This window comes from Protobothrops mucrosquamatus, unplaced genomic scaffold (assembly GCF_001527695.2).
Source record: "Protobothrops mucrosquamatus isolate PMUCROS unplaced genomic scaffold, P.Mucros_1.0 scaffold47, whole genome shotgun sequence".
NCBI lineage: Eukaryota > Metazoa > Chordata > Lepidosauria > Squamata > Viperidae > Protobothrops > Protobothrops mucrosquamatus.
In genome coordinates, this window is record NW_015386429.1 from 186,655 (window position 1) to 199,394 (window position 12,740).

At 38.4% G+C, this 12,740-nt stretch overlaps 1 protein-coding gene across 2 annotated transcripts in view; it reads left to right on the forward strand.

Annotated features, from left to right (window-relative positions):
• UBE2E1 (ubiquitin conjugating enzyme E2 E1) overlaps positions 1-12,740 on the forward strand; it is a 53,628-nt gene that overhangs the window by 29,017 nt on the left and 11,871 nt on the right. For both annotated transcript variants that reach the window (XM_015811698.2, XM_029283287.1), the window contains exon 4: positions 11,964-12,096. In XM_015811698.2, the coding sequence (XP_015667184.1) occupies positions 11,964-12,096 (133 nt within the window). The remainder of the gene's footprint in view (positions 1-11,963; positions 12,097-12,740) is intronic.

Genomic DNA, 12,740 nt, shown 5'->3' on the forward strand with positions numbered 1-12,740 from the left:
TTCGGTTGGAGCAGTTGCAAGGGTTAGGGCCAAAGAAGCAAGCGGCTGGAAGGCCGCGGTGGCGCCTACCTCCTGCGCCGGTCAGCTGGCGACCCCCGGACCTGCGCCCGTCAGCTGGGAGGTCTGGAGACGGAGACGGCTGGCGTGGAGGGCGATGGGGAAGCGGTGGCTCGGCGGGTGGAGTCCTGCCTGCGTGCGAATGTCAGGCCCACCCGCCCCATCTGTAAAAGAAAAAGTCTTCCGCCCAAGCATAACCTTTAAGGATTTTAAGGATCTTTGAGAGGGAGAGAGAAATAGAGGGAGAGAAAGAGGGAAAGAGAAATAGAGAGAGGGAGAGAGAGAAAGAGAAGAGGGAGACAGGGAGAGAGAAAGAGGGAGAGAGAGAGAGAGAGAGAGAGAAAGAAGGAGGGAGAAAGGGAGACGGAGAGAGAAAAAGAAAGGGAGACAGGGAGAGAAAGGGAGAGAGAAAGAGAGGGAAGGAGAAAGAAAGAGAGAGGGAAAGAGAAAGGGAGAGAGAAAGAAAGAGAGGGAGAAAGAGAAAGAAAGGAGAGAGATTAAATTAGTAACATGGCTGTTCAGTGAATCTGGTTTCCCCACTAACTTTGCTTGTCACAAGGTTGCAAAAGGTGATCACATGACCCTGGAACAATGTGATCATCATAAATAAGAATCAGTTGCCAAGCATCCAAATGTAAATTACATGACCCTGGGATGCTGCAGTGGTCATAAGTGTGAAAAATGGTCATAAGTCACTTTTTCCAGTGCCGTTGTAACTTTGAACAGTCACCAAGCAAAATGTTGTAAGTTGAGGACTACCTGTACTTTATCACTTTTTTCCATTTATTTTTTTTTGTCATCAAGCTTTTGACACCTTGCTGGGTGACTGGTGGTACTCGAATGTTGCCATATTCTAAAAGTGGTACAATCGGTGAAAAGGCTGAAAAGCCCTGGCTTAGAAAACAAACAGCATGGCAGCTCCCATGGGTTTATTGTCTTATCCTTCCTTTCAGCTTTAGAATGAATTAGGAAAAGTTTAATCCACTTGCACTGTTTTATGTTTACATGTTTGATGACAAACAGCCTTATGTTTATAAGTGACAGTTTTCCTGCTAAGTACCTGCATGTCATAAGCAGTTGAATTAAAATTACCATATTGAAATCAAATCTGATGTTATTTAATTTTTATTTGATGTGTGTTGGAACAGGGGTAGTCTTATACGGTGAGTATAGCCCAAACTCTATATTTTAACTGGAAAAGTTGGGGGTCGTCTTATACGCCCAGTTGTCTTATACGCCGGAATATACGGTAATTATTTGAAAGCTCTTAACTGAACTTAGTGGAGCATTGCCTACTAATCACTATTCTCTTTTTAATACTCAAATATTGAATTCAGACTAAAGAATATCAAATCAATGGAATGCAAAATAAACATGTGTACATGCATTTTATTGAGTAGCATTGTATATAGCTTATTGTGGCACATTTTCTGAGTAGCCTTAAAATTCTATGCCTCTCCATGTGTTTACCTTGTGCTAACATTAGTTAATTGGATTAATTTAATAGTGATATTTATTAGTGATATATATCATAAATATATTGTGTCAAGACATTAGACACATTTTCATATTTTAAATATGAAAGAGGAAGAGTGCTTAAATATAGACCTAATTATACTTACTTGTACTTTGGATTGGAACTAGTGTGTTATATTTAAACTAAGTTTGCTTAATTTAGCTAACACTGAAATCAATAGGATAAATTAGAAAAGAAAATAGCTTTTTCAATTTTATTTGTGTTAGTGTAATCTCTATTAGTTGTCAATACAGACTGATTAAGATGCAATTATACGAACCTCTTGTGACCAGAAGATGTAGCAGTATACTTTTGAAAGGGATCTTTCTGCTGCTAGAAATTAAAATGTCTCTGATATGCTTATCTTATTAAGCAAATGAAGAGATTGCATTTTTCCCCAAAGGCTGTTTATTTTTAACTATTGGCAGGGTTGTATGTTACATTGTGGAATCATGCATCAGTTTTACAGAAATGCTAATTGATTAAAATGATAATAATAAATTACTGAGCATTAGTATTTTACTGTGAAATCCAGTGTCAGTAAAAACATTGCATCCAGCTGACCTTACCAAACTAGATAGACTTATACTTGGATTATTTATTTTAACATTTTTAGTTAAAAGTTGCTGAGAAATTTGTGATTTAGAATGGATTAAGTACTACAGCAACTGATTGTTGGAAGGGAACTTAGGACCTACGTAAAACATGGGCTAGCTGAGAGAAACCATATTTGAACAAAAACGTTACCTTTCGCAAGTTTGCCTAACAAATTATTTTTTCCAGTGATCATGATGGATAATGGACAATATGATATGCATTTGCTTATTAATTGCTCTAGAACAGCTGGATCCTTTTCTAAATTGTAACAATATTTCATGTCTTCTGCTTCTCTTTTCAGAGATTTTAAATGCCACTACCTGAACTCATTACTTCTATAAAATCTCAGAGTAACAATATTTTGTGTTATTTTTGTGAGTACATTATGTGGGAGTGTAAGAGATTTTTGTCTCCTGACAGGATTCTGAGGAATGCACTATTAATTGTATGTAAAAAAAAAGTTCAATAAGCAATTGCTATATAAGTGCAAATTTTGTTTCTGATGCAATAAAATCAGCCAGAACGAATGACCAGAGAATCTACTTTTTATGAGTTTACCATATGACAGAATCCACATCAGCTACATTTTAAAACCTCAGTCGTCGTCACCTCCTCTATGTTGCTTTAAGGCATTTTCCCTGTGGCCAATTCATCAATTTAACTTAATCTTGACAATAAAGAACAACACAGAACAGTATGAAATGAAAATGGACAAAATGGTGTTCCACTCCATGTTCCATTTTACACTGGATTGATTGGTTTATTTCTTATCTGCTACTAAAGTACAGCAGTCTTAGAGGTTTCAGCCTATTTTTTGTATTTTCTCAAGGTTTGAGGGCTATTCTACATGTGTGTTTGTTTTTATAGGGGATGAAGCTGCAGCTGTTGCTACAATTTACTTAACCAAAAAGTAGTAATAAAGAAAATATTGCTTATCATTTTTTTCTAGCAATATAGAAAAAGATTGTAATATAAATGATCTTGAGTCCTTCATGACCCTACATTGATTTGCCAGTTTCTTTCCTTTAAATTAATGAAGCTTGAATATAATAAAAGCTCAAATATATTTACTCAATTCAAGAGTAAGAAGAAATAATAACACTTTTCCTAGTTCTAGCCTGTCAAAGAATTGTTAACTTGCATTGTTGAAATCTTCCAAAAAGGGCATAAGACACGCAGTATCATTGACACATAGACTCAGGCTTTGGACTGAACTTTCCAGTAAGCAGTTTCTTTTTGTTTTTTACTTTAATTTCAGGGACTATACTTGCCTTTTAAATATTCCTAGTTGAGCAGCAGAGAGAAAAATATAAACATTAAGCTTAAAAAATCCCCACAATGTTCATGTTTTCTAATCAAACAAATGTTATCATTAATAAAAGACAATGGTAGGGACTTTCACCATTCTGTGGCTTGAGTATCTCATAAGTCAGTGATGGCAAACCTTTTAGAGACCGAGTGCCCAAAAACTGGTTCCTCCCTGCTCCACCCCCTGCCCTGCCCCGCCCTGCCCCCCCTTCCCCATCCTGCCTGCCCGCAGGGCCACTCACCGCCTCCAGGGCCCGCCACAGATTGCCCAGGTAGCCCAGCAGTGCCATGGCGGCCACACCCTCTGCCGGTGCCCCGCAGCATCAACTATGCGGGATGGGGCTTGAGGACAGAGTCTTGTCTACGCTGCCTGGCTGCCATATCCTTGGCTGCACTGCTCTGTGTGGGCCACGCTCAGGGGCGACTCTCCTCCCGGGGGGCTGCTGGTGAGGAAGGGGTCATGGGGGCAGGCAAGGCTGGGACAACGGCATGTGTGCCCACAGAGAGGGCTCCGAGTGCCGCCTCTGGCACATGTGCCATAGGTTCACCACCACTGTCATAAGTGTTCAAAAATATAATGAAAAATAATATGATCAAATTAGGTTAGTATTAGATAATGCAATAATATCATAAAAATGCCATTTTTTTAAAAAGAAAAAAGATCAAGCCTCTTTTATGTCAGATTATTTTCTGAGGGAACATGAAAGGAGAAGTGATAATTGAGTATTCAAAATAAAGACTATAATATTCATGCTTTATTACCTGCACATACAAATACTGACTTAAACAATTCTATACATTAAGGAAATTAATGTATTAGAGAAATCAGAAAATCTCCCTAAAAGTTACAAGCTCTATACAGATCATATAATAACTTTCAAGAAGTATAAGCTATTCAACTCTCCTTCTCTCCCTCCCTCCCTCCCTCCCTCTCTCTTTACTACAATTAACACCTTTAGAGTTTTCTCTAACATATGTATTTATGTAACAGCTTAATAATGTGGAAGTATATTTAATTTAATTATTAAGACTAAAGATTCTACATTTGTCTTTTCACAGGCTTGTCATTTATCTAGATTATTGATATAGACCTTCTAAATCATTGATATATACCTTCTTAAAAATGTTCATAAGTTGCATAAATGTCGGTTGGGAGTGGTGGAGCTAAGAAGCAATAATACATACTCTAACTCAGGGGTGTCAAACTGCTGGCCTACGGGCCGGTTTCATCATACCAAAGCCGCGCCCATCCCATTGCCGGCAATGCAAAAAGAGTCCCGATATGTCATGACACGTGACGTGGTGAGTTTGACACCCGTGCTCTAACTCCATACTAAAGTTGGGAAGTTGAGAAACTTCATCTTCCTTCTCCTCTATGCTCAGCCCTCTTGGAAGAGAGGAAAGGTTTTGAGTAGTTACTACATAGTTGATAATTGCATGAAAATTGCAGACAGAATATGTGTATATTATAAACCTTTACTAATTGGGTCTTTGTTATTTGTTGATTAATGCTATATTTCAAATAATATTTGAGTTTTTTATTTTTATTTTTAATTGAAACTTAATGATTTTAACAAAAAACACATTTCCTTTTCCATTATTTTTCTCCATACATGCTTTTTAATTTTTTGCAGTGCTATTTTGTATAGTTGACAGGAAAGTTAAACTGACCTTTATCAAAGAGATTGGTGTTTTAACAAAGTATTTTAATGTGTTTCATATCAATAGTCAATTCTTCCTTATAGATAAGGAATGATCTGAGGCATCCATTAAAGAAGCAATTAAGAGATACATAAACATATGAATGCCCTATGTATCATCATATGCTCAGTTTCATCAGTTTCTTGGTTGCTTCTGGTTTATTGTTTACTTTTATTGTGTTGTAAACTTGTATATTACCTCTTAATGACCAAATGAATTGCTTAGATTGGAGCAATCGAACTAGCACACACTGATAATTCTAATTTGGATACAGCATGTTTCAGTAACACTTAGCAATATAATTTTTGGAAAAATTCATGCAGAAAAAATCATGCATATGGTTAAGAATAATTAATTTCCTTTTTTTTTACTATGAATTCCAGTTGACAATTCTAGTTGGCACACTCTAATTCTAAATTGCTTTTTCAGAATTCTATCTTAGGAGAGCTTTCTAATGCAACTTGAGATAATAATTGTATTTTAGCAGTATAGTAATCCTGTTTACTCCTTCATGGATTACTGCCTTGTCGTGGCGAAGGGGCTTGGGTAACTCAATGAAGCTATGAGCAATGCCGTGCAGGGCCATCCAAGATGGACAGGTCATAGCAGAGATTTCTGACAAAATGTGATCCATTGGAGAAGGAAATGGCAAACTACTCCAGTATCTTTGCCATGAAAACCCTATGGACAGTAACAAAAGGCAAAAAGATATGATGCTGGAAAATGAGTCCCTCAGGTCGGAAGATGTCCAATATGCTACTGGGGAAGAGCAGAGGGCTAGTACTAGTAGTGCCAGAAAGAATGAAGCGACTGGGCTCAGCTGTGGATATATCTGGTGGCGAAAGGAAAGTCTGATGCTGTAAAGATCTTTTCTCCATAGGAACCTGGAATGTAAGATCCATGAATCAAGGCAAGCTAGACGTAGTCAAACAAGAGATGACAAGACTGAATATCGACATCTTAGGAATCAGCGAACTAAAATGGACAAAAGTGGGTGAATTTAACTCAGATGACCATCAGGTATACTACTGCAGGCAAGAATCCCTCAGAAGAAATGGAGTAGCCTTCACAGTCAATAAAAGAATAGGAAAAGCAATACTGGGATACAATCCCCAAAATGACAGAATGATTTCAGTTCGAATCCAAGGCAAACCATTCAATATCACAGTACTCCAAATCTATGCCCCAACCACTGGTGCTGAAGAGGATGAAATTGACCGGTTCTATGAAGCCCTACAGCACTTTATAGAATTGACATCAAAAAATGATGTCCTTATCATCATGGGGGATTGGAATACTAAAGTAGGAAACCAAAAGATAATCGGAATAACAGGCAAGTTTGGTCTTGGAGTACAAAATGAAGCACGGCACAGGCTGATAGAATTTTGTCAAGAGAATACAATGGTCATAACAAACACTCTTTTCCAACAACCCAAGAGACGGCTCTACACATGGACATCACCAGACAGTCAACACAGAAATCAGATTGACTATGTGCTCTGCAGCCAAAGATGGAGAAGCTCTATACAGTCAGTAAAAACAAGACCAGGAGCTGACTGTGGCTCAGATCATGAGCTTCTCATTGCAAAATTTAGGCTTAAATTGAAGAAAGTAGGGAAAAGCACTAGGCCAGGGCTTTTCAACCTTTTCACCCATTGTACCACTTTTAGGATATGGTAACATCTGAGTACCACCAGTCGCCTAGCAAAGTGTCAAAAACTTGATGACCAAAAAAAAAAAAAAGGAAAAAAGTGATAAAGTACAGGTAGTCTTCGACTTACAACAGTTCGCTTAGTGACTGTTCAAAGTTACAATGGCACTGAAAAAAGTGCCCCCCAAGCCACAGCAGAGCAAGACACCTGTCTGCCCGCCCAGCGGCGCTCTTCCTTCTGTCCGAGGTTTTCATTGTTGTGAGCATTTCTGTTGAGGATTGACAGCAGGGGTGGGGTGGGGGTGTTTGGTTTTTATTCCTCCCATCTGCTGGGTGGTTGCAGCAGGTTTTGGTCACTTCACATGACCCTGGGACACTGTGACCATCATAAATATGAATCAGTTGCCAAGCATCTGAATGTAAATCATAAGACCCTGGAGATGCTGCAACATTCCAGCTGATCGATGCGTCTTCTGAGCTCAGCAGAAGCGCCAGGATCAATGCTGCTTTCCAGCTGATTGGTGCTTCTTCAGGGCTCAACAGAAGCACCAGAATCAGTGCCGAGCTCCAGCTGGAGCCTGGTACTGATCCTGGCGCTTCCACTGAGCCCTGACAGCCCCAAAGAAGCGTCGATCAGCTGGAAAGCGGCACTGATCCTGGAGCTTCTGCTGAGCCCTGACAGCCCTGAAGCTCCAGCCATCTCTCGCTCAGGCTTGTGCGGTGCTGCCACCGGTTCAGCTCATTCCCCTCCCCTGCTACCACTTTTCTAAGATGGTCGCATACCACCTGCCAGGTGCCAATGTACCACAGGTGGTACCCGCACCACTGGTTGAAAAGCCCTGCACTAGGCCACTCAGGTATGAACTAAATCATATCCCTGAGGAATATACAGTAGAGGTGACAAATAGATTTAAGGAATTAGATCTGATAGACAGAGTGCCTGAAGAACTATGGACGGAGGTTCGCAACATTGTACAAGAGGTAGCAACTAAAACCATCCCAAAGAAAAAGAAATGCAAGAAAGCAAAATGGCTGTCTGAGGAAGCTTTGCAAATAGCTGAGAAAAGAAGGGAAGCAAAAGGCAAAGGAGAAAGAGAAAGATATACCAAATTGAATGCAGAATTCCAGAGAATAGCTAGAAGAGATAAGAATACCTTCTTAAATGAACAGTGCAAAGAAATAGAAGAAAACAACAGAATAGGGAGGACCAGAGATCTCTTCAAGAAAATTGAAGATATGAAGGGAATGTTTCATGCAAAGATGGGCATGATAAAGGACCAAAATGGCAGGGACCTAACAGAGGCAGAAGAGATTAAGAATAGGTGGCAAAACTACATAGAAGAACTATACAAGAACAAGCTTAACATCCCAGATAACCACGATGGGGTGGTCACTGACCTCGAGCCAGACATCCTAGAACAGTGTTTCTCAACCTTGGCAACTTTACGATGTGTGGATTTCAACTCCCAAAATTCTCCAGCTAGCAATGCTAGCTGGAGAATTCTGGGAGTTGAAGTCCACACATCGTAAAGTTGCCAAGGTTGAGAAACACTGTCCTAGAATGTGAAGTGAAATGGGCCTTAGGAAATCTGAGCAACAACAAAGCTAGTGGAGGTGACAGCATTCCAGCTGAGCTATTCAAAATCTTAAAAGACGATTCAGTAAAAGTGCTACACTCAATTTGTCAGCAAATTTGGAAAACTCAACAGTGGCCACAGGATTGGAAAAGGTCAGTTTACATTCCAATTCCAAAGAAAGGCAATGTCAAAGAATGTTCAAACTATCACACCATTGCACTCATTTCACATGCTAGTAAAATCCTACAAGCTAGACTCCAGCAGTATGTGGACCGAGAACTACCAGAAGTACAGGCAGGATTTCGAAGAGGCAGAGGAACTAGAGATCAAATTGCCAACATACGCTGGATCATGGAGAAAGCTAGGGAGTTCCAGAAAAACATCTACTTCATTGACTATGCTAAAGCCTTTGATTGTGTGGATCACAATAAATTGTGGCAAATTCTTAAAGAGATGGGAGTATCAGACCATCTTATTTGTCTCTTGAGAAACCTATATGTGGGTCAAGAAGCAATAGTGAGAACTGGACACGGAACCACTGATTGGTTCAAAATTGGGAAAGGAGTCCGGCAAGGCTGTACACTGTCACCCTGCCTATTTTACTTATATGCAGAGCACATCATGAGAAAGGCAGGGCTAGATGAATCAAAAGTTGGAATTAAGATTGCCGGGAGAAATATCAACAATCTATAAGATATGCAGATGATACCACTCTAATGGCAGAAAGTGAAGAGGACTAAAGAGCCTCTTGATGCGGGTGAAGAAGGAGAGTGCAAAAGTTGGCTTGAAACTCAAAATTAAGAAAACCAAAATCATAGCATCCGGCCCTCTCAATTCCTGGCAAATAGATGGGGAAGAAATGGAGATAGTGACAGATTTTATTTTCCTGGGCTCTAAGATCACCTCAGATGGGGACTGCAGCCAAGAAATTAAAAGACACTTGCTCCTGGGGAGGAAAGCTATGGCAAATCTAGACAGCATACTAAAAAGCAGAGACATCACCCTGCCAACAAAAGTATGTATAGTCAAGGCTATGGTTTTCCCAGTTGCAATGAATGGATGTAAAAGTTGAACCATAAGAAAGGCTGAGTGACAAAGAATTGAGGCCTTTGAACTATGGTGCTGGAGAAGACTCCTGCGAGTCCCTTGGACTGCAAGGCATTCAAACCGATCAGTCCTAGAGGAGATCAACCCCGACTGCTCTTTAGAAGGCCAGATCCTGAAGTTGAAACTCAAATACTTTGGCCACCTAATGAGAAGGAAGGACTCACTGGAGAAGGGCCTAATGTTGGGAAAGATTGAGGGCAATAGAAGAAGGGGACGACAGAGAATGAGGTAGCTGGATGGAGTCACTGAAACAGTAGGCATGAGCTTAAATGGACTCCAGAAGATGGTAGAGGACAGGAAGACCTGGAGGAACATTGTCCATGGGATCGCGATGGGTCGGGCACGACTTCGCAATTAACAACAACAATCCTGTTTAGATAACTCAGAGCTGAGAATATTCAATAGAGCTATTTCTCTGTAAATTTGCAGGTTAACTGTGGTGTTGTTTGTCTGAACAGATCATGTAAATCAAGTAACATTATAATAATAACATTTTCAAAACATCGAGTAAAGCATTTAAAAAGTATGTATCTAACCAGTGTTCTGATTGAAATAATTGGTATTCTGAGGAGTAAAAAACTTCTTAAAGTGCTCATATTCCTAGGTTAATTTTGTTGAAATTTTGGTAATATACTTTTGCAGGAAAAGAATTTTCTGGTTGTCTCAACTTTATTCATAACATTCATAACATTTGCTATGGTTATCATCTCCGTTTACCACTCCCACTTTCATTATTATTATTATTATTATTTTTGCTAAGTAAGTTTTTGATCTAATTGGTATCTGAATGGAGTTTTATATGTTAGCTTGTTACATCATGAAATGTAACTATAAATAATTTTTTACTATTATTTGGCATTTGGCTTTTTGTTGCAATTCTAGGGGTGGCCTAACTTTTGTGCCCATTTGGGAAAAAATGTATACTGCATCATCTATAACCTAATTATGAGAAAAAAATTAACTGCTAATTAGGTACCTTAGATATCTAAAGTAGTAATTTTGCAACTTATTTCAATACGCTAATAAGCAAGGCTTCTGTTTCTAGTGCAATGTGTACATAGTTCAAGCAAAGCTGCTGAGGCAAATTGTCCTCTTGGGAATATCATGCTATGTTCCAATTTTGAAGAGGTTTCTTCCCTTTCTCCCCCAAATGAATATTGATGTATTTTTCCTCTTGAGTCTAACTTAGATCTTTTTTCTTGTAGTTTCACACACAAATGTAATTATTTCGTTTCATGACTCATATGAAAATATCATGATCTATTACTAATGACTTTCACTGATAAAGTTTAGAACATAATAGAACAGAAAATGCATTAGCAAACCCACGTTTATATAGGAGCAAGGGATTAATGCTGAACATGGTCCCCAAATTTTCTCTTTTTTATTATTATTTTAATGGAATTGATGTTTTTATTTTGTTGTGTTTTGTTCACTTCCAGAGTTCCACTGACAGTCCTATAAATTTCATAAATATTTAAACTCCATCCAGAGATTTTTTTTTTTCATTTTAACTTCCCTCACCCCATTTTTCTTATGTAGGCAGACAGGTGCCAGGCAGATCCAAACTGTAGTAAATTCACAGTAACCATTCATTTGCTCTTTGAGATTAGAACAAGTTTCTGTTAGATAGTGGAAAAGATAGTTATAAATAAATGGTTTATAGATCAAAGCTAAACATTCTGAAATTGTGATGGAAACATACAGGGATGTAATATAAAAAAACAAGAAATATTTAATATTGCACAAGCTGTATAAGCACTTGAAATGTGAATTTACAGGTGGCTGTTACGTATAAGATGGATTGACAAGATCAAAAATGAGGAGATGATAAGCCGCCTGGGAAAGCCAAGGGAAATCATCAAAACAATTAAAAAATGAAAGTTAGAATATTTCGGAGATGTGATGCAACACCCAGAAAAATATAGCATACTCCATTTAATCCTCCAAGGAAAGATTGAAGGCAAACGAGGTCCAGGCAGAAGAAGAACATCATGGCTTCAAAATCTAAGGGACTGGTTTGGACAAAACTCAGCAGCACTTTTTCGTGTGGCTGCCGATAAAAACAGGATCGCCAACATGATCGCCAACGTCCGATAACGGATATGGAAGAAGAAGAAGAAGTTGTATAAGCAAGGAAGGAAGCAAAAATAGATGAATCCAATATTCCTCCTTAACCTGCACTTTTTTGTTAAATTTCCACTTCAATCTTCTCCCTAAATTGTTCTCTGTCTGCCTTGCTTTTATATCATTTTTTTTACCTTCAGCATCACTACAGATAGCAGCTTTCTATGAGACATAATCAATATGCATTGCTAGTTGTTGATCACTCTCTTACAGTATTAATTTTATAATGAATATGTTTATAGGAATTGAGTTACTTTTCATAAATATTTAAGTCTTATTAAAACTAAACACACTCAATTTTTTGTTCATGTTTAATTTGCAGTGCTGGCCCAAAAGGTGATAATATCTATGAATGGAGATCAACAATTTTAGGACCTCCAGGTTCAGTGTACGAGGGTGGCGTTTTCTTCCTGGACATCACATTTACACCAGAATATCCCTTCAAGCCTCCAAAGGTAAGAAATGCACCACAAGGTCTATTTAGCTTCTAATGCATAACTGTATGCATCAACATTATATATATTATTCAGTATAATTTAATTTCCCTTATTAGTTAATATTTTTCCATTCTGCAAATGGAATGGAATTTACCTAATGGGTAAGCACTACAGGAATGACTGAAGCATATACTATAATAATTGTGCAATGAATTGCATTTGCAGAAATCTCTGTCTGGAGTAGTTAAGGACAGCTATTAAGATCATCATAGAATCATAAGTTGAAAGAGATCGTGGAAGTCTTCTGCTGCAATCTTCCGCCCAGAGTAGGAATCCTTATAACATGCCAGACAAAGGGCTGTTCAACCTTTGCTTGAAAACCTTCAATAGAGTACCCAGCATCCAGGAGGTAGACTGTCCCTTTGCTTAATAGCTGTCATATCCAGGAAATCCATGTGTATTTTGAACTGGAATTCTGAATGGATATAATAGATTGGGTAGCCAGTTGTGATCGATATAAATGTTTCTGTTGATTGTACTTGTGATAGTTCAGTATTGCTGTAGTTTAAATCATAGATTTATAAAACAATTTACTGTAAGGTTTTTTTCAATAAACCACAACTTTGTGGTTTTTACATAAATTATTTTTGTAAATAGTGTCA